The sequence below is a fragment of the Meleagris gallopavo genome, chromosome 7, assembly GCF_905368555.1.
Source record: "Meleagris gallopavo chromosome 7, MGAL_WU_HG_1.1, whole genome shotgun sequence".
Taxonomy (NCBI): domain Eukaryota; kingdom Metazoa; phylum Chordata; class Aves; order Galliformes; family Phasianidae; genus Meleagris; species Meleagris gallopavo.
In genome coordinates this window covers 27,792,224-27,815,985 of record NC_139410.1, presented here as the reverse complement: position 1 = coordinate 27,815,985, position 23,762 = coordinate 27,792,224, and the positions used below count along the sequence as shown (strand labels likewise).

Below are 23,762 nucleotides of genomic sequence, written 5' to 3'. Positions count from 1 at the left end.
GTAGCGAGCCTCCGGTAGAAAGAGCGAGCAGGAAAGGAAGGGAAACGGCCAGACGGGAGCGGAGGGCGGGCTCTGAGCTCTGTGGCGGTAACGGTCATCTCCGGGAGGCGGGCAGGAGGGCGGCCGCCATCTTGAGGCGGAGGGGAGGAGGGACCCGCGCGGCTGGAACGGGGCAGGCGGGTAGGCGGAGGTGCGGGTGTGGGTGGCTGTGTGCGGGTGTGGGAGGCTGTGCAGGAGGCGGTGGGAGCTGCGTGCGGGCATGTCACGGCGTAATGCTGAAATAAAAGCTGTGTCTGTAAGCTCGCTCCGTGCAGCGCGGTGCAGGATGAGCTCGGGGCCCTGAGTGGATGTCGGAGGCGGTTTGAGTCCCGGTGGCGGTTTTGGCATTGATGCTGAGGCTGATGGATCGCGGTGTGTGGTTCCCTCGCAGCTGAAGGGAGCTCCTTGGGAGCGGCGTGGTTGCAGGGCAGCCGAGTCCTTCGTGCTCTCACACATAGCTATTTGTGTAAGGAAAATGATGTTTGTATTACAGCAGACAAATCCATTAGTCATAACAATACAAAAAAGACAGGGATCTCTTGGAAAGAGTCCAGCGGAGGGCCACAAAGATGATGAAGGGCTGGAACATCTCTCCTATGAAGAAAGGCTAAGTGAACTGGGTCTGTTTAGCCTTGAGAAAAGACGACTGAGAGGGGACCTGATCCAGGTTTATAAATATCTGAGGTGTGGTGGCCATAGTGGTGAGGGCAGTCTATTTTCAGTGGTACGTGGAGACAGGACGAGGGGAAACAGACATAAACTGCAGCATAGGAAGTTTTGTACGAATGTGCGTAAGAACTTCTTTACAGTGAGGGTGACAGAGCACTGGAACAGGCTGCCCAGGGAGGTTGTGGAGTCTCCTTCTCTGGAGATATTCAAGTCTCGCCTGGACGCCTACCTGTGCGACCTGGTGTAGGGAACCTGCTTTGGCAGGGGGGTTGGTCTCGATGATCTCTAGAGGTCCCTTCCAACCCCTACAATTCTGTGATTCTGTGAACTCCATCCATTCTCAACACTCCCTGCTGCTATCCTGCTTTTCTTCTTTTCTTGCTGCTGATTGGATTAAAAGCCCTTTGGTTACTATGGCGTCCCGTGAGGAGATTACCCTCAGTGAAGAAGAAGTAAGGTAAAACAGCAGAGTTGCAGCACGTACAGCCTTTGGAAAGATATCCCCCACTGCAGCGGTCGCTTATGGCTGTACCGAACGTGAAACGTGTCCTAAATGAAGGATATCTTTTCCAGTCTCCTTCCCTATGCGTGTTTGTGTGTGCAGAGTTGCGTTCCCAAATGACGTAGGTAATGTTTCTGTTAGAATCAATGGATGGTGAGCTTATCTGTTACAACTACTTCTCAAGTTGAGAAGGCTGAAGCAGTTGCTCAGGGAGCAAATGAAATGCTGCACTTTAAAGCCTGTCAAAAAATAACTGCAAGGAACATCTCAGTTCTAAGTACAGTTTTTAACTATACTGCCCCCTGACCCAGAAGCTGTAGAGGTTGGATGGGTATGTATCTTTTTATGGTGTTTGTTAGAGTGAGCCTGCATACCTGCCTGTTTTTGTGATGTTTTGTCATATTTTGATGTTTTTAAAGCAGGAACATGCAAGTAATTGTGTAAGCTTATTCTCTCATGTGTTGTTTTGCAGTTGTAAAAGGTAACTTGCCCTAAAGCAGTAACGCTTTGAGCTGTAGTCGTCAGTATTTGAATTCTTTCAATGACAATTAATTGACTTTATTGGTATTTCCATAGGTCTCGGTACGGTCACTTAGAGAAGATGACAGATTTGGTGGCTGTTTGGGAAGTAGCTTTAAGTGATGGTGTTCATAAAATTGAATTTGAGCATGGGACCACTTCAGGAAAACGCGTCGTCTATGTTGACGGAAAGGTGAAATTGCTATATGCTCAACATTCACTATAATACAATTATATAAGTGCATTTCCATACAGAAGTCATCAGAACAGACAGAAGACTACTACATGCAAGTGAGGTGTATTCAGTTGGCTAACTTTGCCTTGTGTAATGAACAACATTCCATTAGAAGAGGGCTGGCCAGCAGGGACAGGGAAGTGATTGTCCCTCTCTACTTTGCTCTTGTGAGGCCCCATCTGGAGTACTGTGTCCAGGTCTGGAGCCCCCCGTACAAGAAAGACAGAGCTGTTGGAGAGGGTCCAGAGGAGAGCCACAAAGATGATCAAGGAACTGGAGCACCTCCCCTACAAAGACAGGCTGAGGGAGCTGGGCTTGTTCAGCCTGGAGAAAAGAAGGCTGGAGGGTGACCTCATTGCAGCCTTTCAGTACCTAAAGGAAGCCTATAAACAGGAGGGGAATCAACTCTTTGAAAGGGTAGATAACAGCAAGACAAGGGGAAATGGTTTTAAGTTGAGGGAGGGGAGATTTAGGTTGAATGTCAGAGGGAAGTTTTTTACTGTGAGAATGGTGAGGTGCTGGAACAGGCTGCCCGGAGAGGTTGTGGATGTCCCATCCCTGAAGGTGTTCAAGGCCAGACTGGATGGGGCCCTGGGCAGCCTGGTCTAGTATTAAATGTGGAGGTTGGTGACCCTGCATTTGGCAGGGGGTTGGAGTTTCATGATCCTTGAGGTCCCTTCCAATTCTGGCCATTCTGTGATTCTGTGAACATCATTCTTGTCTCGGTTACAGTTAAGGTGTGAGTATTATGAAGTGCTTTGCCATCCTTGGGCAGAAGCGCTCTGTATTTATAAAGTATTGCATCTTGTACCTTGAGGAAAAAGGACAGTTAAGTACTGAGCTGTTTCCTGAGTTCTGGTACGCTTTTCTGAAATACTAAAACACGTTCTCAGGTTTGTCAATTAATACCTATTGTCTGTGTTTTCTTCTACAGGAAGAAATACGAAAAGAATGGATGTTTAAATTGGTGGGTAAAGAAACATTCACTGTTGGAGCATCCAAAACAAGAGCTACTATTAATATTGATGCAGTCAGTGGCTTTGCATATGAGTATACTTTGGAGATCAATGGAAAAAGCCTCAAGAAATATATGGAGAACAGGTCAAAAACGACCAATACTTGGGTACTGAGCTTGGGTGGTACAGACTATAGAGTTGTTTTGGGTAAGTAAATACGGAATGACTTGACTTTGCTGCTTTCAAAAAAGCCTGTATGCATTTAGCAATTGGTAATTAAAAGAAAGCACAGTTCAGTGGTGTATGGGAACTGTTCAGTCATGGCCTGAACCACTGAGTACCTGGGTAAAGGACCCTGGGAGCACAGGTGAAGGCAATTCGGGTGTGCAACTGGAAGGGGTGGAGCCTGGCTGCACCTCTCTTAGCCCTCATTTAAGGGCTGATTGCCACTGGGGAAGGACCCCTTTCTGGAGATTCCTCTTTGGTGAAGCTTTTCCCTGTGAACATAGAGTCTTCTGATACGGGTGAGCAATCTTTTTCCCTTCCTTCGTAGTACCTTTCTATTGTGCTGGTTTTGCTGTCATCACACCTTTGTTGTAATGCCTTTCCTATTGTACTGATCTGTCCAATTGCTACAAGTGGCTAGTACTATTGCAGTGTAAAACCTTGTGTCGTCTGGAGAGCACTGGAATTAGATACCAAAGACAGGCAGAAGAATGGTAATCTTGTTATATCTGTGTGTAGTTTTATACAGCGCTATTATTTGTTAACTCAGTAATGGGGATTTCCCTTAGAAACCATAAACTGAAGTTAAGGAGTCGTGAAAAGAATTGTGTCAGTGTCACTGTTGGTTTTGATAAATTAATCAATATGCTGTTTTCTGCACTGCTTCTTAACTATGGACTTAATCCATAACCTTCAGATAATGTTCTTACACTTTCTTGGTTGCAAGGTTTTTGTTTGTTTGTTTGTTTTTCCCTTTGCCCCCTTTCCCAAAGTACGTTGGGAGGAAGGGATCCACTGAGGAATTTGTCCATGGCATCTAGTGGTGAAACTTTGGCTTACGTATTGCTGTATGGTTATATGTGGGCACAAGACATGCTGGACTGTGGTTTCATTTTGAGCCTAAGGATAGAATGAACTGCCCTGAGATGAAGATGCAGGGGGGAAAGAAAGGCAGTTCCAGTGCCAGGAGATAGCCTGGTATTCTCTCCATAATGACTTAAAAGACAAGCAGTACTCTGTTCTCTATTATGTCACAAAGACAATATTTTCTGTAATGTTAATGTTAGAGTCAGTATATATTCATAGCAAAAATAGTTTGCCCACTGATAGCAGAGCCTTATGTTTCTCCAATGTAAGAACAAATTACGTAGCTCAGTTAATTAGGATCTTCTCCAGGGAATTAAATATAACATCAAAGAGTAAACTTGGGAAATCCTTAGATTGTTCTGTCTGTAGGATAAGGAGGGAGAGTCCTTTCTACTTTTTTTTTTCCTTTCATTCACAGAAAAAGACACTATGGATGTGTGGTGCAACGGTAAAAAAATGGAGACAGCGGTACGTGATCATTTCCACAAGTTTTTCATAGACTATGGCTCTAATATAACCAAAGTAAGCCACAGTGCTTATCTGTGTCATGCTCACTAAGCCACAGCAAGGAGTATGTTGCTTCAGTTGGGTGTGGAGCGTGGGTATACCTCTAGACCTGCATGCTGATGATCTGTTCTTTGCTGTATTTATTAACAGAATACTTTGTCTCCTGGATTACCTGTTAAGATGCCAAAAGTCTGTCCATATAAGGATATACAGTGCTATACTTTTCGGACAAATGAATCTTCAGTTGCCCAGGGTTTCTAGTGAGAAAATGCTCAGGAGAGAGGGAGGGACTTAAGTTTGATGCAGACTGTAGAGCCACCTCATCCAGACCTGCTCACCTTAGTGGTAACTGAAACCTGTGCTCTTTAATTGCTAGTGATTTTCGTCCATTTAGAGATGATCCCTAAGCACCTCGGTCTTAGTTGATCTTGCTGGAGCGAACAAAATCTTTGTCAAATCTGCATTAATATGCATAGCAAATAGACACTTAAAAATCTTAATATATTTGATGTCTTTTCATTTTGTGGAGGGTTTTATTATGCATACTATATAGGCTTCCCCACCCCTGAAGGGTGCGTTTTCTCACCAGAGCTGGCATTATGGTGGATGCATACTCCAAAATGAGAAGTTAGCTAACTGCATCTACAAACTACAAAGGGGAAGTTAGGAGCTGTGCATCTAAACTGCATAGCATGTACTAAATTCAGGGATCTGTTCATCCTGCTGCAGAGGGCACCAACAAATCGATGATGTGAAACATTGGTTGTCATTTGAAAACCCAAATTCTTTAACTGGCAGCCTGAAGCTTTGCAGCATTGTTCAGCAGCTGCCTATGGCTGCAGTAATTATGAGAGCTACACATGATCATGTCCTGGAAACAGGTGATGCTTTGAGTGGTTATTTTACTGAAAAGGGCATCTGATTTTATTCTTGTCTCCTTTCTTCTAGGGTGAATTTGTAGAAGATGGGACCGAAACTCACTTCAGTGTTGGTGATCACAGCTGTTACATTAAGGCTGTCAGTAGTGGAAAACGAAAGGAAGGAATTATTCACACTCTTATTGTGGATGACAGAGAAATTCCAGAGGCTGTGGAGTAGCTTCTAGTTAACTGATTGTTTTAGGACTCAGATCAGGTACTTTTAATTACTGTGGTAATTATTTAAATAAGAGGCATTTGGATAATGCCCTCAGTAACACACTTCAGCTTTCAGTTAGCTGTGCAATGGTCAGGCAGTTGGACATACTGATCATTGTAGGTTCCTTCCAGCTGAACTATTCTACTGCATGTAGAACACATGGTACATCTAGTTTGTGTTGGGTTCATTTCCTAGCTTTTGTACATGAAATTCATCTTTTTGAGGACCAGATAAACATAACTGTATACAACACTTTACACTACCAGTTTTTAAAAAGCTACATAGAGAAATAAGTATTATATCACTAAGTAGAAAGGGCAGGTGAACTTAAGTAGAAATTATTGTGGGGTTTTTTCTAGCATATATTCAATAATACTGAGTACTTTATATGGAGGGAAAGAGCACATGCTGAGCACTGGAGAAAGCTGTTAAAATTCTCCATATTTTTTCTTTTAAATGTACTTCCACTGTTCTTCAAATGCAGTTAGGAAAACAGTTATATAAATTAATAAAAAAGGTTATTTAAGAGAAATATCTTTAGCAGTCCTTGTGTAACTGTATTAAAATTTTACTTAGCTATGAAGACTCTTGTTTATTCACAGTAAGGGGAAAGATGATATGTTATGCCATAAAAATCCCAAAGGTGTTTTCTAAAATGATGCTTGTTCTGAAGATCTGTACTGATTTTTTTTTTTTTTTTTAAACACCCTCCCACCCAACCAAAGTTTTCTGCCATGAACCTCCTTTAAAAAAATGAAACCTCTTGAAGCAAGCTGAAATAAGAACCTACTCTATGTAGCCTAACCTTTAATCTACAGCTGTCTGTAGGTAATTATGTGTTGCAATTCTGGCAATCGTGTGAATAAGGAAACGAGGAAATGCAGGACAGAACTGGAGAAGAAGAAGAACGTAACTACTTTAATGGGAAAGTTAAGACAGGAACAGAATAGTCTCAAATTCCAGCTGCCTCAGGTGGTTTTTAGAAGCTTATGTGTGGGGGAGGCACACTGCCACTTCACATGGCATTAGGCTCACCTTACAAAAGGGACCTGTTTTGCGACAGTGCAGACATAAAGAACTTTTAAAAAATAATGGTTTTATTTAAGAATATCATTTTGCAGTGGTCCAAAAATCTTTTTCCACTTAGGACTTTTTCCCTTAAGACTTCAGAACTAGACTTTTATAACTTACTTTCTTTGGGGGTTTGTGACCATTATGAATGCTATTTTAGGAACTGCAAGTAAAATACAAATGTGCTAGGAACTCATTAGCAATTTATTTTTTTTTTAATCTTATTTAAACATGGATCACATCTATGTTTTAGGGCTCAGAAGCTCTGTTAGCACAATTTCATGGGCTTTTTAAAGTTTTGTGCAGGCCCTTCTTCCCAGGTAATTACAGTTTTAACCATATGTGACTTTTCAGTCTAAAAGCAGACCTGATGTTGACTGACAAGCCCTTATTTCTGCATTATACCACTGTTACAACCAGCTGAGGTGTTCTGATGAGCCGTAAGTAGTGGGTTTAAATTCTTTGGGTTGTACAAATCACAGAATTGTGGAACAGCAAATCTGCTAATAACTTTTAGTTTCGGACAGTGGATTTGTTTTAAGCTTTCCTAATGCCAGGCATATTTTCAGGCTTTACTGCAGGAAGTTTTAAAATTCCTGAGAGCTGGACTGTGTCTTTTTAAATTGAAATTAGTATAATAGCTCTTGGGCATTTACTGCCTTCAAGTTGCTGTGGAAGTAGTGTGGAGGTACCTAGCTAGGGTAAGGTTGAAATCTCTATGATGTATCACTAAGGCACCTTATTGGAGAGCAATTTGGAGTGTGGTTTGAACTAGTTTTCTACCTGCATGGTAGCCATTCAAAAAGATTGAACAGCACTGGGAAATCTCAACCTCAAATATGGTTCAAGTCCCATCTTTAAATACTATGAGGAAAGATAACAAATAAGCTGATAGTATTATTTGTACTCTTTATTTGAATACATGAATCTATGCTGCTTCAAATCTCTTAACTAATAAAAACTAATAGCAACTACTGATAGAAATCTTGAAGAACTGCCTCACATTTGTCATAACTACTGAACAACAAATCCTGAGATGGAAAACAGCGTTCACCTGATGCTTTCACACATCATGGTGCATTCCCAAATGTAAGAATCAAACCAACTTTGATTTCTTGGGTTTCAAAACTATATGCAATACCTTTAAATTAAGACAATGTAATGAAAGAAAGAAAATGCAAACCTATAATAGATAGTCACATGCTAAGAATACTATAAGACATACAAAATATTTTAAACTAGTTTATGATGTTTTCCATTCATTTTTAATTCTAGATCACTTTGTTCTAATCTCCTTAATGTTATCAGCTTACTTTTCCTCAAGGCTGTTTCAGAGCTGTCAAGAGGCCCTTAGATCACAGCGTGTAGGCAGAGCCCCCTCTTGAAATCTAAGCAGCAGAGTTTGTTCTGAGGGGGGCTTCCCAAGAGCTACAGTTCTGACTAATTTCTCCTCAGGTCGGTGCTGGTTTCCTCAGAGGTCCATGGGACTCTCCTTCACCTGGGAGCAGGTCAGCAAATAACACGGAAGGGCTTGAAGACTGTTGCAAATGACAAAGGTGTCAGGATTGCTTACATCGTCTACTAAGCTGTCATAAAACATACTGCCATCTCCTTCCACTGCTGGTGGCATAATGTAAGACTGCTTGCCTTTAGTATATAACCCTGTTAGTACATCAGCCTCAAACACATAGATGTTAGAGTCTGTTTCCTTCCCGCCATCCTCAATTAGGCTGTTTGGGTTCCTTTTGAAGTAGATGCCAGCTCCGTATCTTTGGTCTGAAACAGAAACAAAAATATTTAGGGAAAAAAGTCTTTAACAATTGGTTCTTTTTGGGGTGGTAGTACTGAAAGTTTGCTTCTCATTAGGCTGCTGAATATGTGCATGTGCAGCAAGTAAATACAGATTTGGACCTTCTTTAAAGACTGCTGCAACAAAGTAAAACTTGGCCGTGGCATTATGTGTACGCTAACAATTTTGTGAACAGTGGTTGGGTTAGAAAGGACCCAGGTTTATCTTCCCAGAGCCTTGCTGACTGCAGTGTCAGGACAGAAAGCAGTAAGGTCATAAGACTCTTAATGCTGGTAGGAAGCAGTTCTTGTGTAGCATAGTTGTTATTTCTGATTTTAATCCAACTTCAGTTGTCAGTCACTGTTTGTTTTGATTAAAGACGTCGAGGCAAATTATCTTACCTGTTGGTGGAGAATATATCCTGTGAAATCCAGTTTGGCATACCAAGGTACAGAACTGAGCAGGAACACGCTGGTATAACTTGTGGGATCCTTTGGAGGTAACTCCTTTTTCTTCTAGATTTTTTTTCATTTGTTGGAATGCAGCAGATAGAAGGGGATTGTGTATTTTTTCAATCTGTAACACAAATAAGCAAACAGACAATTACCTGTGAAATATGCAAGTGCTCTTGTTCAGGCTATGCACTTCAATGTAAGAAACTGATTTGGGTTGTGTGCATTGAGCACCAAGCAGGAAGGGTATCTGAAGTGTGTGGCTAATCCCCAAAAAGAACCATGCCACTATCCAACACCTCTCACTGAAGTCAGTTGAAAGCAGTTAATATATGTTTTAAGAACTTGCATTAAGTTCAGATATATCAGTTGAGATTTAATTTTGCCACGTGTCCCTTATTTACCTTAAGGATGTGAAGCCCAGTCCTTTCAAACTGTTTCTGTCTGTCCTTAAATGCCTGAAGGTGTGAGTCTACTTGTAACATTTGAAACTGTTTAGTAGAGTTTGTCTTGTCAAGGTGTCCTTCTGAAAGCTGATCTGTGTCTGGTTGGCCTGGAAACAAATAAGGAAGCACAACTGTTAGATGTGGTAATAGCTGAAGCAAAGGCAAGGTGGAAGGCTCCAATGCTCCTTTTGGTAGTTTAGTGAAGAACAAGGAATGTTAAGTATTCTTCAAAGTAATGCCAGAGATTAATACTGAGAGGAAACTATGTGTATATTCATAATATTGTTGCTGTGAGTTGCTGAAGACAGAAAGCTAACAACTGGGCTTTCAAGGGTTCGTATGGTGAAAGTATGGTATTATCAGCAATTAAAATTCAGTGTTCCGTGTATGTGTGAACTGAATGCATGTCTGTCCACTCTCAGCAATACACAGATAAATGCTGCTGCTTAATTTACCTTATTTACGTGCTTATTTACTTAATCACTTATTGACTTTACACACCCATTAATTGCAGCAGTTCCTCTTGTTTGGCTGTAATATGCTCTTGCATAAAAAGCAGTAATTTTTCAGTTGCGAGCACTGCATCAATCACAGCATCTGGGGGTCCATGAAATTCCAGGCTTGCTTTCCCATCTTTCACTTTTTCTGACGCAGACACGCTAGAATGTTTCAGTCGAGATAGTTCTGCATATTCCTTTGTACCAAGGCTAAAAAGGAAGTTGTTTTCAATGACAGCATAGTGACTTTCCTGAGTTTGTATCAAGCTTTGGATCCATGATTCTGCTGCTTTCAATGTGAAATGTGTCCTCCCCTGAAGTTCAATGGCCAGTTTATTATCTGTAGTCTCCTTTATGTCTTGACTGCTTGACTCTGTACCTGGAACAAAAGAGTGAAGAACTTTTAAGTGCTGTCATCACAAATTCTTATATGTAGAAGTGTGCAGTCAAGAAACATTATGCTCTTCTGATCTGCTCAAAAAGCTGGTTAGATACCAGAAGGTTTCCTTGAAAACAACAACAAAGCAACACATAGAATTTTTTTTTTTTTCCTTCCTTTAAATGAATCCATCAGGTTTGGCTTGGGCTTGAGGTTTTTTGTTTGTTTGTTTGTTTGTTTGTTTTTGCTTGAAAGACTTCTAAAGTGACCAGCTTCATTCCTGTCAATGTAAAAATGACACGTCTCTTAAGTGATACTGACAAGTAATGCCCAAATTAACAATGACAGCACATCGTGCTGAAATTTTGCTTTGGAATAGTAAGATAGAATCATAGAATCACCAAGGTTGGAAAAGACCTAAAAGATCATCCAGTCCAACCGTTCACTTATTACCAATAGCTCCCACTAAACCATGTCCCTCAACAACATCCAGTCTTTCCTTGAACACCCCCAGGGTCGACGACTCCACTACTTCCCTGGGCAGTCCATTCCAGTGCCTGACCACCCTTTCTGAAAAGTAATACTTCCTAACGTCCAGCTTGAATCTCCCCTGCCGTAGCTTGAAACCATTCCTTCTGGTCCTATCACTAATGACACGAGAGAAGAGGCAGACCCCCAGCTCACTACAACCTCCCTTCAGGAAGTTATAGAGAGCAACGAGGTCTCCCCTGAGCCTCCTCTTCTCCAAGCTGAACATTCCCAGCTCCTTCAGCCTCTCCTCATATGGCCTGTGTTCCAGACCCCTCACCAGCTTTGTTGCCCTCCTTTGAACACGTTCCAGGGCCTCAATGTCTTTCTTGCAGTGAGGGGCCCAAAACTGGACACAGTACTTGAGGTGCGGCCTCACTAGTGCTGAGTACAGGGGAACAATCACCGCTGCTGCTGCTGGCAACACTGTTTCTGATGCAAGATACATGGTATATTTTTTTTCATAAGCAGGAAGTAAATCTGTCCTGTTATACACTTTATTCATACGTATCCTACGTGGTTATGTTTGAAGTGACTGCATGACTTCTCTGTTTAAACTTTTCCTACAGCAGTTACGTCACTTTGATTACTATAATATGACTTCTTTGTCTGGCACATTGGTGACTTCTCAAACATAAAGGAACAACTTCACTTCCCTGAACTGAAAATTTAGCCATAAGGTGATCCATCACATGCAGTCATCAACTCCACTGACTGCCAGCAAGGTCCTAGCCAAAAGCAGGGCTATAATGGAAACCTAGTGGTAGTAAGCCGAAGTGTCTTGGCACTGTGTTTCTCACATGCTTTCATCTTCTCCTTTTACTTGTGACAATTAATGCAGTTACTAAGTTATTTGTAAAGGAATGTGATTTCAGATCCTTAAACCTGGTCTGCTCATTCACTTGAAATGCCCCCTCTGTTCATTACTTACTCAAATAATCACTTCTGTTGTTATTCTTTTCCAGTTTGCTTGCTGCTAAATTCATTTTTTCCTGGAAAATCTTGAAAGAGAAAAGTTTAGGAGCAGTTTGCAACCTATTAGTCTCTTCAAAAATCTTAGATAAGCAGTTTGCTTACTCTGAATTCTGAAGTTACAGCTAATATTTGTCAGCTTTGGCCAAAATTTTATTTCTGACTATTCAAATGCGTTGCTGCTATTCCAAGGCCCCTAAGGTAAGACACGTACACATTAAACAGCACCTTTCCCAATCCCCCGTGGCTCTGGTGTACATGGAGCTCACAAAACCACAGCAGATGTAATTACATTATTTGCAGGTTAATGTTAATGAATATTTACTCAGCTTTAAAACACAGAGTATCCCCCCTTACTTTGCCCCAGCACTCCTCGTTATGGAAGCTTCTGAGAAGCCCTACTCTGATAGAGACTTCATACAAAAATATCCATTAAAGAAATGTACTGATGAAGAATATGCTTAATCTCTAACTAGTGTAGTTAAGAGTAGACTCCTTGCCATAAAACTGCTGGCAGATATGACAAATTCAGAGCTCTCTCTCCCTCCTATCAGGTCACAGGGTGATGACAGGTTAGTGAGGAAAAAATATTTGTGAAGAATAGTATCTCATGCTGAGAGGCAAGTAGTTTGCTGAGGAAACAGCCGCTCACAAGTGTTATAAATAGCATGGAATTCACATTATTTTAGCTTGTAGTCATCTAGAATATTTTTGCAGTTATTTTGGGTTCAACTTATTGGTAGTTAGCAACAAATGTATTACCTGATAGCTAGCGGCGTCATCTGGGCAAAGGACAAACTGCACATTTATTTTCTTCTCAGGATACTTCCTGGCAAAATCTAACACCTCTTCAATCATGGTCTCTGCCACCGTAGCTGCAGGCAGCATCAGTGACCAATTCTTTTCCGCAAAGGAAATTGAGGGCGATGGATAATCCCGAACAAAACACAGGCAACTGTTAACTGCCTCCTTCAGTTGCTGCAGGAAAAAGAAGTGGTTTAGTCCTCACATCATTCAATGTTAAAATCTTCAATTAAAATCCAGTCTAACTGATCCTCACCTCACACAGTAGTACCACGTGGTTAAATTGTGGCCATATGACATGAAGTACAAACTCACACGGTAGATTATATCCTTTTGTTATTATTAACTCCTTATAATAGCAGGAATGCTTCAGCTGAGACAGAATTTCCTCCCGAAGAGCTGGACCTGCTTTTTGCAGCATTGGTGTTGAGATCTGAGAGCAAAACTTGCCATCCAAAGACACAGAGCTAACAATAGCTGTAGTCTAGAAGGAAAGAATTCAAAGTTTCAGGAAACTTCAAGTTTACTACTTGTAAGCTTAGAATAAAGGTACTTCTTTAATGTAAAAGTTATGTTTACTAAAAGCAAATGCTCTTCCTGTGATGCAGCTGTCAGTCCAATACCTCTGTTGGAATACTGTGACTAAGCTCACATCTTTTGCATCAAGTTTTCTGTCCAGAAAATTAAATGCATGAATTTAAATGATGCACTGTTTAAAGGTAAGGTGCACATCATCGCCTCTGCAAGATATTTTCAGCTGACAGCTGTAAGAATATAAAATACAGAAGAAAAGACAAGACAGAACAGACTTCTGGGGAATGCGTGGTAAAATGCGAACTCCTACAACGTTGTTAGAAGATTAAACATAACAATATATTATTACTAATCATCCAGTATTTTGCTGCTTACTGTAATCCTGTAGTAGCATGTATGCTAGAAAGAAACAAGAACTTTCTAATGCTCAGTACCCACTTTAGATAATAAGTGTTTGTGGACAGCATTTATTTACCCTTTCTAAATTCTCATCAAGCTGAGAATTCTCATCAAACTGAGTGGGCCAGTACAACATGTGTTCTGTCCTCTGAGGTTCCAAAGCCTGCAGAGACTTGGAGGCAGCTCTGTGTTCATCACGTTGCAGGACAAACTTACCGTTTGCTCTTCAATGTGTCCCTTTATGACACGCAATTGAGTATTTCCATGTTTGATTACAGGTGCAGGCAGGCTTAGTGAAGCTGGAACAGTCTCCTGCAGCGAGCTGCTTTCACCCAGAAACATCTCACACGCCCTTTTTATTTCTGCTACCGTACGCTCACAAATGTTCACCAGACGGATCTCCTTGAGGCAGCTTGGTGTGGTCTCAACAAATAGCTTTATAGACATTACAATCACTTGAGCACACAAATTAAGTGGGAAGCCAAAAACCCCTGAGCTCATTGCTGGGATAGCCACAGACTTGATGTTGTTTTTTGGGTCACTGGCGTATTTCAGAACATTCACAACAGCTTCCTCAAGTAGAACGCAACATTTATCCTTTTCAGATGGGTACCACCTTGGACCAACGGCATGGATAATTTTCTTACACGGAAGTTTCCCTCCACCTGTCACTGCTATTTTGCTAGTTGCGACTTTTCCATATTTTCTAATAAGACTTCTGCTTTCCTCTACTATTTCTGGCCCTCCGGCATTCACAAGAGCTAAAGCAAGACCTCCTAAATGGTCTAGGCTTTCACTGGCTGCATTCACCACAGCGTCGACCTTGTGAGTTGTAAGATCACCCTTATAGACTGACAGGTGAATTCCTTGTGTTAATACTTTTCTGTATACTTCAGCAGCACATTTTATAGAGGTCACTGTACAGGCAAACTTTTTGTAAATGAGATTACGTAGACTGTTCTCTCTTTTCTTAAGAACTTCATAAGTATCTTTATCGATGGGGATTGTCACGCTGCCCTCATCCATTCTTGGCCCTAGGACATAGGATAATATAAAGTCAGATCCAATAAACCACTGACAAAACTTTTTATACATATATGAAAGCGTTTTAGAGCTCCACGTTTTATCTTATTGTCACTGCATACTAGTATTTTTTTATAGTATGATCTTTTGTCTCCCTTTTTCAAAGGCTTAGAAAGCACAACCAAGCAAAGAAATCAAAATACACAGATTGAGGACCTTGTTGAATGGGAAGGACTACACTAATAAGGCTATGCTTGCTCCACTTGGGCACCAACCCCTGTTGTTCACTATTCCATCCATGTCAGCCACCCCATCTGGTAGCTCCACCTTTCCTCTAGAGATTCTGCATAAGTGAAAAAACTTTTATATCTGATCTAAAATCTCCTTTAGTTTGAAGCCCTTTTCCTTTATCCTACCACCACAGACCCTGCTAAAGAGTCTGTCCCCTTCCTTCTTACAGCCCCCCTTTAGATACTGAAAGGCCAATCTCAGCTCTCCCTATAGCCTTCCTTTCCCCAGGCTCAACAGCCCCAGCTCTCCGCCTGTCCTCACAGTGAGTGTTCCATCCCTGGGATCATTTCTGTGGCCCTCTTCTGGACATGCTCCAACAGCTCCATGTCTCTCCTGTACTGAGGACTCCACCTCTGGACACAGTGCTCCAGGTGAGCTCTCACAGCACAGAGCAGAGGGGCAGGATCCCCTCCCTTGCCCTGCCGGCCACAATGCTTAAGATGCAGCCCAAGACACGGTTGGCTTTCTGGGCCAGGAGGGAGCATTGCTGGCTCATGTCCAGCTGCCATCCACCAGTACCCCCAGGTCCTTTTCAGCAGGGCTGTGCTCTGTCCTTTCATTCCCCAGCTGGTATTAGCCCTTAGCTTTGTTGAACCTCGTGCAGTTTTCTTGGGCGCACTGCTCCAACCTGTCTATGTCTCTCCGTGCTGCTTTCAGCTGTCCCATGACAGTGCCTTCCAGTTGCAATTTTCAGTGAACCACAGCCGCCAGATGGCGAAGGGAGAGGCTTACCTGGACCGCTCTTGTCTTCTGGGGTCTCTGACTGTTGGCTCTGTCAGAAAAACAGCACAGAGAAAATACGTCACCGCGCACGGTACCGAAGCCGAGTGGTGGGCACGCGGAGCCGGGCAGCTTCACCTCCCCAGGACAGCGGCGCTGCTCCTCAGCCCGAAGCGCACGCGTTCCATGGGGCGCGGGGTAACGGGGAGCCGGGCCGGGGAGGCAGAACCGCTTCTCACCCGCAGGTGAAGCTCCTCAGGCTGCACCCCCCCAAGGCGGAAGCGGCCTCGGATGGCCGTTATGCAGCCCGACCCGGCCGTGTCCCGTCTGCGCCCAGCGGCGGCGCCCGGCACCGGCCCGGCCGCCGCCCCGCACCCCGGCTCTGCCCGCTCGGCCCTCACCGGCCGCGGGCCGATCGACTCCCCGGGCCTCTCTCTTACCTGGTAGATGCCCATTACCTCAACGTCGCCGCCGCTCTCCGGAGGAACGGGGCCCGGGGCGGGGAACCGAGGGAACCGAAAGCGAAAGCGGGCGTCGGTCGGGAGGCACCATGGCGGTACCGCTGCTGGTGCGGCTCTGCCCCGCGCCCGACGGCGGAGAGAAGGCGATGCTGAAGCTGCAGAGCTACTTCCAGTCCCCCAAGCGATCGGGGGGCGGCGAGTGCGAGGTGCGGGCCGGCCCCGACCCAGGCACCTACCGGGTGTATTTCCAGCACGAGCGAGGTACGGCCGGGCGGGGGATTCGGTATGGCTGCCGAGAGGCACCATCTTGTGGGTGGCGAAGGGTCCCCGCCGCCCTTCTCACGAGGCTTTATCGCACTTCCAACGCCCGCAGATAGGAAGAGAGTGGAGTCCCGCGTGGATCACGTCTTGGAGCTGGGGGGCAAAGTGCTGAAGGTCATCCTGCAGCCCTTGGAAGGGGCTCGGAGCAAGAGCCCCACCATGGTGCAGGCAGACCGTGGCCAAGCCCAGCACCTCTCCCCGCCGGGAGCTGCAGAGCTGCGGGTGGCTCAGGCACCTCGGAATGGAGCAACAGAAGTGCTGACCAAAAAGGTACGTCGGGGAGAGCTGTGCGGAGCACAGGTGTCCTGCACGGCCTCAAGGGAACGGCGAGCGGTGCTGCGCTCCATCACACTTCAGTATGTCAGAGCACAGCTCCGTCGCGGTGGTTTTGTCAGTACAGCGGGAGTGGGGAGCGACTTTGGAGTGCTCTGCCACAACCCATCTGCACATCAACACAAAGCGTGTTCCCTAGCATGGTTTTGGCATTGTCAGATTTGGCACAGCAAAGACTGCTTCCAGTGGTGAGACCTCTAAAACTATGGCAGAGTACCCCAGTCTTACAAAAAACCTGCTCTCATAGCACAACAAATGGCCTTTCAGACCCTTTGAACTAAAAGTCATGCAGAAGAGATCATCTGTGTCCTGGGGTAAGCCACAGGGCTGTGCTCTGTGAGGTTGCCATGGCTCTGCCAGGACAGACATGTGGCCCATAGAGCTTGTGCTAACTACTTACATGTACATCATTTTTTGTATATCTGACATCAAAGAAACACTGTACAAGTTTGTCAGTACTAATCTGGCCCCATGCAAAGTTGCATCGAGCTTTTCCTTACTCGGAACATAAAAGCACCAAGCTGAGAACCTTAGGAAATGTGTGTATATATAGAGAGATATAGATATAGATATCTTCTTGTCTTCTCTTTAGATTTTTCTTACAGTGTCTGCAGTGTTGAATACCAGTATGTTCACTGAACAGCAGAAGGAGAGAATTGCTATTATTTGTCCAAACTTAAGAAGAGAAGGAAATCCTGACGTTGATGGCTCCGAGAAACTGACAGGAGATTATGCAGATATTGAAAAAGCTTACTGTTACTTTAAGGATGTCCTTGCAGGCAACGACCAACACTATGATTTCCTGCATTCTGAAAGTAAGAAAAGTTTGAAAGATGAGAATGGTCTGAATACCAAAGAAATGAATACACTTACAGTTCCATCAGCTATCTACGAATATTTCTGTCATACCTGCAAAGAACAGATTAAAGAAATGCATAAACGTTTTGGAGTGTGTGTAGAAAGTAAAGATTGTAACAATGGGAACACATCAATATCCTTCCTTTCTGATACAAGTCCCACGTCAATACGAAGAGCTATTGATTTTTTTACCAGCGCTTTTCAGAAGGTTGCCAAAGATGTGGCACAGGAAGACATTCCCATAGCAAACAGTCACCAGTTAGATGAGACAATGATGAAATTAAATGCTAAATTTACTAATCTTCTCATCAAACAGAAAGATGATCAGTTGCTCCTCCGTGGTCCAAGAAATGAGATTTTAGCTGCCAAAATATTTCTAGCAGAGGAAAAGGAGAACAACCAAGATGAAAAGGATACCAAAATACCTGAACTGACCGCCTACAGGAATAGAATTGAAGTTGATGCTTCTGTGTTTAAGCTGTTGGCACCTGTGTTAAGAAAAGAAATCGAAGACATTGAAGAAAGCTTTGGTGTTGTAATAGAAAAGATAGACAGCTCAGGTGGCCAGAAAATGCTCTTAGTATTTAAGCCTAGGAACAAAACTTCTGATATGCTTTTACATGCTATTGAAAGTTTCATCAGTGGATTTCAGAATGCCTTTGCAATGCTAAGAGAAAAACTTATCAGCTGGAAGCTTTCAGAATACCAGAAAAGGAAATTAAACATGCTTCTGGATGAAAAGCAGTTGGAAAGCCTGTATGTAAAGCTTAAGAAGAAGGAAGACAAATTAATTTTATATGGTTTACCAAACTATGTTCGTGCTGCTGAAAAGCACATTATGTACCTTCTTAATGCTGAAGAGCCTTCAGAAACTAAAAAAAGGACACCGTTGTCCTCTGATCTCAACAACCAAGAAGCTTCAGGAGTGTGGGAGAAATACGGTGCCAGGGAAAAGAGTAGTTATTCTTCCATGGAACAGGCTAAGGCAAAGACAGAAGACACCAATGATACGTGCCCTATTTGCATGGAGAAAATTAATGATAAAGAGATCCTGACAAAATGCAAACATGCCTTTTGCAAAAGTTGCATCAAAATGGCTCTGGAATACAAGCAAACTTGTCCTGTTTGTAATACTGTCTATGGAGTCATGCAAGGAGATCAACCAGAGGGAAGAATGCATTTTAACAAGATTTCTACACCTCTCCCTGGCTATCCCGGTTGTGGTACTATTGAGATTGAATATGTTATGCAAAGTGGTATTCAAACTGTAAGTATATTTGAAGATTCATTAAATATACTTTCCCTCCAGCAAAACCAGTGCTGAGTGCAAAATTCAGTATTTTTCCATCGTATGTGTGCTGGAGAGACATAACTGTCTTCTGTAGAAGTCTGCAAGTATTTAGTTCTGTAGTTTTGAGTGCAATGAAGTAACGTAGTAGGGATCAGACTGGTAGCCCTCCATTTTGCACGTGGCAGGAATGAGATAGCTGTCTGAAAACAGTATATTCAGAATAACTACATTGAAATCTATGAAGCAGTATCATGTAAGTCATGTTGTGTCCTGAATGGATCAAAGATGGAGATAGAAAGTGCTATAAAAGCTGGGATTGCGATTTCCATACTTACAGAGAATTTGTGATATACAAAGTGTTTTTCTTTTGTTTCTCTACAAAACAGCAGAACCATCCAAACCCAGGGAAACCTTATTATGGAATTATTCGGAAGGCATATTTGCCTGACAATGAGGAAGGGGTGGAAGTTCTGCAGCTCCTCAGAAGAGCCTTTAACCAAAAACTGATTTTCACAGTGGGGAATTCACGTACTACTGGTGCAGAAGATGTTATCACATGGAATGATATTCACCACAAAACCTCCATGTATGGTGGACCTACTAAGTAAGTAGTCTTCTTGTTCAGTTATTATACAACTTGTCAGTGGTAGCAGGAAGGCTTCCCTGTATATTTTCTACATTAGACCCTTCAGATTGCCGATGGCACTGCGAGGCACTGGCGAATCTTATCAGTTGTGGATTATTACTTACACAGTGATTGTGGAAGGTACTGTGGATCCAGACTTGAACCATTTTCATAGCCTTTATAATGCTTTGTCAATGATTTACAGCTCGGTTCTGTGACTAATTGGGGTGGGGGACCCACAGACCCACGCCCCAGGAGAAGGGGAAAGGGAAGAAGGGGAAAAGGTATGAAGATGGGCCTGAAAACAAAACAGTGGCAACGAGCTAAGGGAAAAAACTAATTTGCTGAATATGATAGCAGAATGCAAGGTAACACAATAATACAATATAATTGGAATTGAGGTTAATAAAGCAAATAAAATGAGAGAGTGTCCAAAACCGAAGGCGTTACTGTAATGCTGAAGGCAAGATGGCTAAGGGAGCACTGCAGAGAAGAGCAGTAAGAGATGTCCTGTGACTTGTGAGCAGTTTTACCTTTCCCTCTAAATGGAAAAAGGAACAGTGAAAGTCTTCTGGGAGACGTAGTTCTTCTCTTCTGAGAACCAAGTGCCCAGAAATACCAACAGTCTATGGAACTGGAGCATTAACTCTTTAACTCCCAGTGCTCTACGTGATGTTACAGTATGGAATACTGATAACAAAAAATCATAAAACCATGATGTGCTTCTAGTTTAGTTTAATTCTGTTGCTTATAAAAACAGGCGTTGGAGCACAGCTGTCTGTTGAACCTGGCAGTGGTGAGAAAGCACATGAACAAATTATCTCTGGAAGGAAAATAGATATAACAATCCTGTGTTCCTCAAGCATGTCTCAGAGAGAACCATTCCTTGATGGTACTGCCTTTAAGTCTTTCTGTCTTAACCATTTCCTTGGAGAGAAATATTGACAGTGTACGATTTGGTGCTTTTATGTGTACAACAGTGAACATTTTGGTGAAATATTGGTTCATTTTGTAGTAACACACAAACCTGTGTGTCAAAACTGGTCATGTTTTAGTACTGAGAGCATAAATATGTCGCTTTCACATCTCAGGCTCCAGCCTGGAGATGAGAGGGAGGCTTGGAACAGGCTCTTCAGGGTTGTTACAGCCTCTCAGAGCCAGGTATCTTCCTGCAAGACCTAAAGGTTTGTGCTTGGAGTTGCATTCTCCCTCCTGGGCAAGGATCGTTAAAGAACAATAAGTTTTGCTTTATCCCCCACTCTGCTCGTTGCTCTCTTCCTTTTTATCACTTGCTTCATACACACTTTTGCTGATAAGCCATCTGAAAAGCAGAGATGCCATTACGTTTGCCTTTTGAAGGCTCACATGGAGACCCCTTCAGTTAAAACCTGTTCTTAAGAAAGGTGCATACCCAAATGCCCAGTCATTTGCTAGTGAGACAGCTGGCAGCTTAGAAAATGAAGTTCCTAGTGTCAGCTTGGGCAGCCAAATTCAGCAGCTGTTTTGTTTTCAGTAAGTTTTTAGCTTTACCCTTTCTGTGCCATTTATCTCACCTGTAACATGGGGTCTGTCTTCTCTATAGTGAGAAGTACATGCATAAAACTTGTGAATTATTTTAAGACATTCTGATGAGCAAGTTTTGTAGAGCTGCCAAGTGCCCCACTGTACAAGTAGCCCAAATTATTCTTTTCTTCTTCTAGGTTTGGTTACCCTGACCCTGATTATCTGAAGAGGGTTCGATCAGAACTGAAAGCAAGAGGAATTGAGTAAGGAAATGTTCCAGCTGTCAACTCTGAAGTGTGATAACTCAACGTGCAGCAGTTCTCTGACTGTTCGACTGTTCTGGCACTACAAAGAGAGAAGTCGGTCTGTTCAACTGCTCTACTTAAGTTACTTGTATTTCCCTGCGAGCTAAGAAAAGTAATCTTTTCTGGTCAAACTGTGTTCCTTTTGCACAACTTGCTTCTGTGAGCAACGCTTCCCTATATACTTCCTCCCTTACAGAATTTGGGACCTGTGAGTCCAGCATCTGTACTTGCACTCATCAGACAGCAGATTGTGTGTCGTCTTCTCATTTTACCAGCGAATCTGATGTGCAGTTCTTCCCACAAGCCTTCAGCCTACATGCTGGAGGATTTCTATGTGTGTGATGCAGTATCAGCTGTATATGGCCATCATCTTTTGCTGCTTTTTCTTTCCAGGGTAGAAATGGCATTAGTGGTGTGGCACTGAGGATGGTGTGTGATAAGTTTTGTGGTTGCTGCTGTGTTGTTAACTGTGTCCAGAAATGCTGAGTGCTCGGAGAGCCTCCTTGGAACAAAAGGAAAGTGACAGTGCTTATGGCCAGCTCTGGTAATGAGCTTCTGACTCTGTGCCTCTTGTTGTATTTAAGCTTAAATATCGCTTTTAAGTCAGCTTTGCGTGTAACAGCACTATTCTTCTCATTGCTTCCAACAAATGGATTAAATTCTGAAATAAAAATATAATGCCATTATTATTGCTGTTTGAGTAGGCTGCCAATTGCCTTTGTGCTGGTGGAAGACAGGTTTTACCTGATGTTGCTGTAGTTTTTAATGAATCTAACTATTTGTCTAGGCCATTGTGTATAATAAATAAAATTACCACCTGCTCACTGTTGCATTCTTCAGTAGAATATATCCCTCCTCTTTTAGAGGTATTTTGTTCTATAATTTTTTTTTTTATTTAGGAGCTTCCTTGCAAACAAAGTGATTTGGACCATTCTGTCTGTGGCTGAGAGCCAACAGAGGAGGAAGAGTGCTCTCAGAGAAAGGTGCCAAGGCTTTATAGAATCACAGAATTGTTAAGGATGGACCTCTAAGATCATCCAGTCTGTAGCATGCATGTTAGAACAACAATGGGTGTTTGTGCTGTGATTGTTGCTTCTGATGTATTAATGTCAGTTGTTCAGCACCACCAAACTGGGCGAAGAACGCTCAGAAATGGAGCAGCTGGATATGAAACAGAACCCCAAATGTTCTCCTCTGGGATGCATTTTAAAACACTGGAAAATGTTTGGAGGAGGTCTGCTTACGTGTAGAAAATTGAGTATTGTAATCATTGGTGGATGGCGTATAGGCTTGAAGGTGAGGAAAAACGGCCCACTCATGGGTTGATTAATGATAACACATTATTGTTACTGCAGTTGATGCTATTCTGTAGAAGGGAAGGGAAATGGGACGAGGTGCCCTACGTGGATTTATTCTTTGAGTTAAGAAATTACATGAAGGCTCTCAAGGACTGTGGGTTACTTTCAAGAGACTTTCAACAGCAGTATGGGAGAAGGAGCAGCCGAGGGCTCTGAGGAAACGCTGTTTTGCATGTAGCGTTTGAGAAACGTGTATTAGACGGGCACCCGGCGAAGAGCTGGAATTGCCTGAGTCCATCCAGAATAACTTCGAGGGAAAGGGAGGGAGATGTCAGCAGCCGAGAGGCCGAGGACGGGTCGAGGAAAAGCGCCATCGTGCGGGGAGGCGGAGGAACTGCGCTGAAATGCACTACCCCAAAAGCTGAACGTCTGGACAACGCTAAACATGTGGAAGTTATACCAAGCAGCACGAGGTAAAGACGGAACCCCTCTGCCTTTTTCGGTGGATTGATAATCGTAGCTAGAAAACATGCCGATTTGGATCCAGAAGCAGAGGGGGAAGCTATGCAATTGGCATGAATTTTTATGGTCATATTAAGCGACAATTACATTAAATGGAGGAGGAGGACTATCCCTAAATAAACTACTAGAAGCTGCCTGGAAGGTGTGTCACAACAGAGAGAAGGTGGAGAAGGCGAAGGAAAGAAAGGAGAAAGGAAGTTGTTAGTGGGGCCATAGCACAGAGCACAGGACAAGAAAGGCAAGAAGAAAGGATCGGTGTTTTAGGAGGCAGCCTGGGCCTGGACGAAGAAGCCAGGTCCTCAGTGTGTGTGTTTGGAATATGGATAGTGGAAAAGAGTAAGAGTGGAAGAGAGTGCCCAGAGCAGGCACTGCTTGGGCAGGGCACCCAGGTCCTGAGCACGTCCTCACCCTGCACTTTAACTTGATGACTCAGAGTGAGAATTGGTGAGGATTGAGGGTTTAAAAATAGCCCCGCTATTTCTGGGAACCAATTAGCAAAAGAATTGGAGGCCTGGCAGGAGGAACACGAGGGAGTGACCCTCTTGGAGTAGTATATGGGATCTGCATACTCCTTATGGACTGCAGTTTAATGGGAAGGTAGAGAGCAATAATCAGAGTTTGAAAATGCACTTGAGACCCCTTGTCTTACTGTAAGGGCAAAGATGTCATTAGGAAGGGTTCTGT

At 43.2% G+C, this 23,762-nt stretch overlaps 3 protein-coding genes across 7 annotated transcripts; 2 read left to right on the top strand and 1 right to left on the bottom strand.

Annotated features, from left to right (window-relative positions):
- Positions 1–35: 35 nt before the first annotated feature.
- FAIM (Fas apoptotic inhibitory molecule) lies at positions 36–6,239 on the top strand. Of its 2 annotated transcripts, none has more exons than XM_010713860.4 (5): positions 36–180; positions 1,787–1,922; positions 2,899–3,127; positions 4,431–4,480; positions 5,468–6,239. In XM_010713860.4, exons 2-5 carry the CDS (start codon positions 1,812–1,814, stop codon positions 5,615–5,617), a joined length of 540 nt encoding a protein of 179 aa, XP_010712162.1. In that variant the 5' UTR covers positions 36–180; positions 1,787–1,811; the 3' UTR covers positions 5,618–6,239. The 2 variants fall into 2 exon arrangements, with proteins under 2 accessions (XP_010712162.1, XP_010712163.1); XM_010713861.4 differs by having other exon boundaries at positions 103–190.
- A 1,383-nt stretch (positions 6,240–7,622) lies between these two features.
- On the bottom strand, positions 7,623–16,147 carry PARP9 (poly(ADP-ribose) polymerase family member 9). Of its 3 annotated transcripts, none has more exons than XM_085228667.1 (10): positions 16,020–16,147; positions 15,574–15,613; positions 13,744–14,561; positions 12,851–13,078; positions 12,553–12,768; positions 11,750–11,819; positions 9,916–10,290; positions 9,373–9,521; positions 8,918–9,092; positions 7,623–8,503 (listed from the first exon to the last, which is right to left on the bottom strand). In XM_085228667.1, exons 3-10 carry the CDS (start codon positions 14,551–14,553, stop codon positions 8,199–8,201), a joined length of 2,328 nt encoding a protein of 775 aa, XP_085084793.1. In that variant the 5' UTR covers positions 14,554–14,561; positions 15,574–15,613; positions 16,020–16,147; the 3' UTR covers positions 7,623–8,198. The 3 variants fall into 3 exon arrangements, with proteins under 3 accessions (XP_085084793.1, XP_085084792.1, XP_085084794.1); XM_085228666.1 differs by having other exon boundaries at positions 16,002–16,101; XM_085228668.1 differs by lacking the exon at positions 16,020–16,147 and adding an exon at positions 15,700–15,852.
- DTX3L (deltex E3 ubiquitin ligase 3L) lies at positions 16,112–22,079 on the top strand. 2 transcript variants are annotated; one of them, XM_085228682.1, is made up of 5 exons: positions 16,112–16,283; positions 16,396–16,613; positions 17,269–18,801; positions 19,215–19,429; positions 21,151–22,079. In XM_085228682.1, the coding sequence occupies exons 1-5, from the start codon at positions 16,112–16,114 to the stop codon at positions 21,218–21,220; spliced, it is 2,208 nt and encodes a 735-aa protein (XP_085084808.1). In that variant the 3' UTR covers positions 21,221–22,079. The 2 variants fall into 2 exon arrangements, with proteins under 2 accessions (XP_085084808.1, XP_003207750.4); XM_003207702.4 differs by having other exon boundaries at positions 19,212–19,429.
- The last annotated feature ends 1,683 nt before the right edge of the window (positions 22,080–23,762 follow it).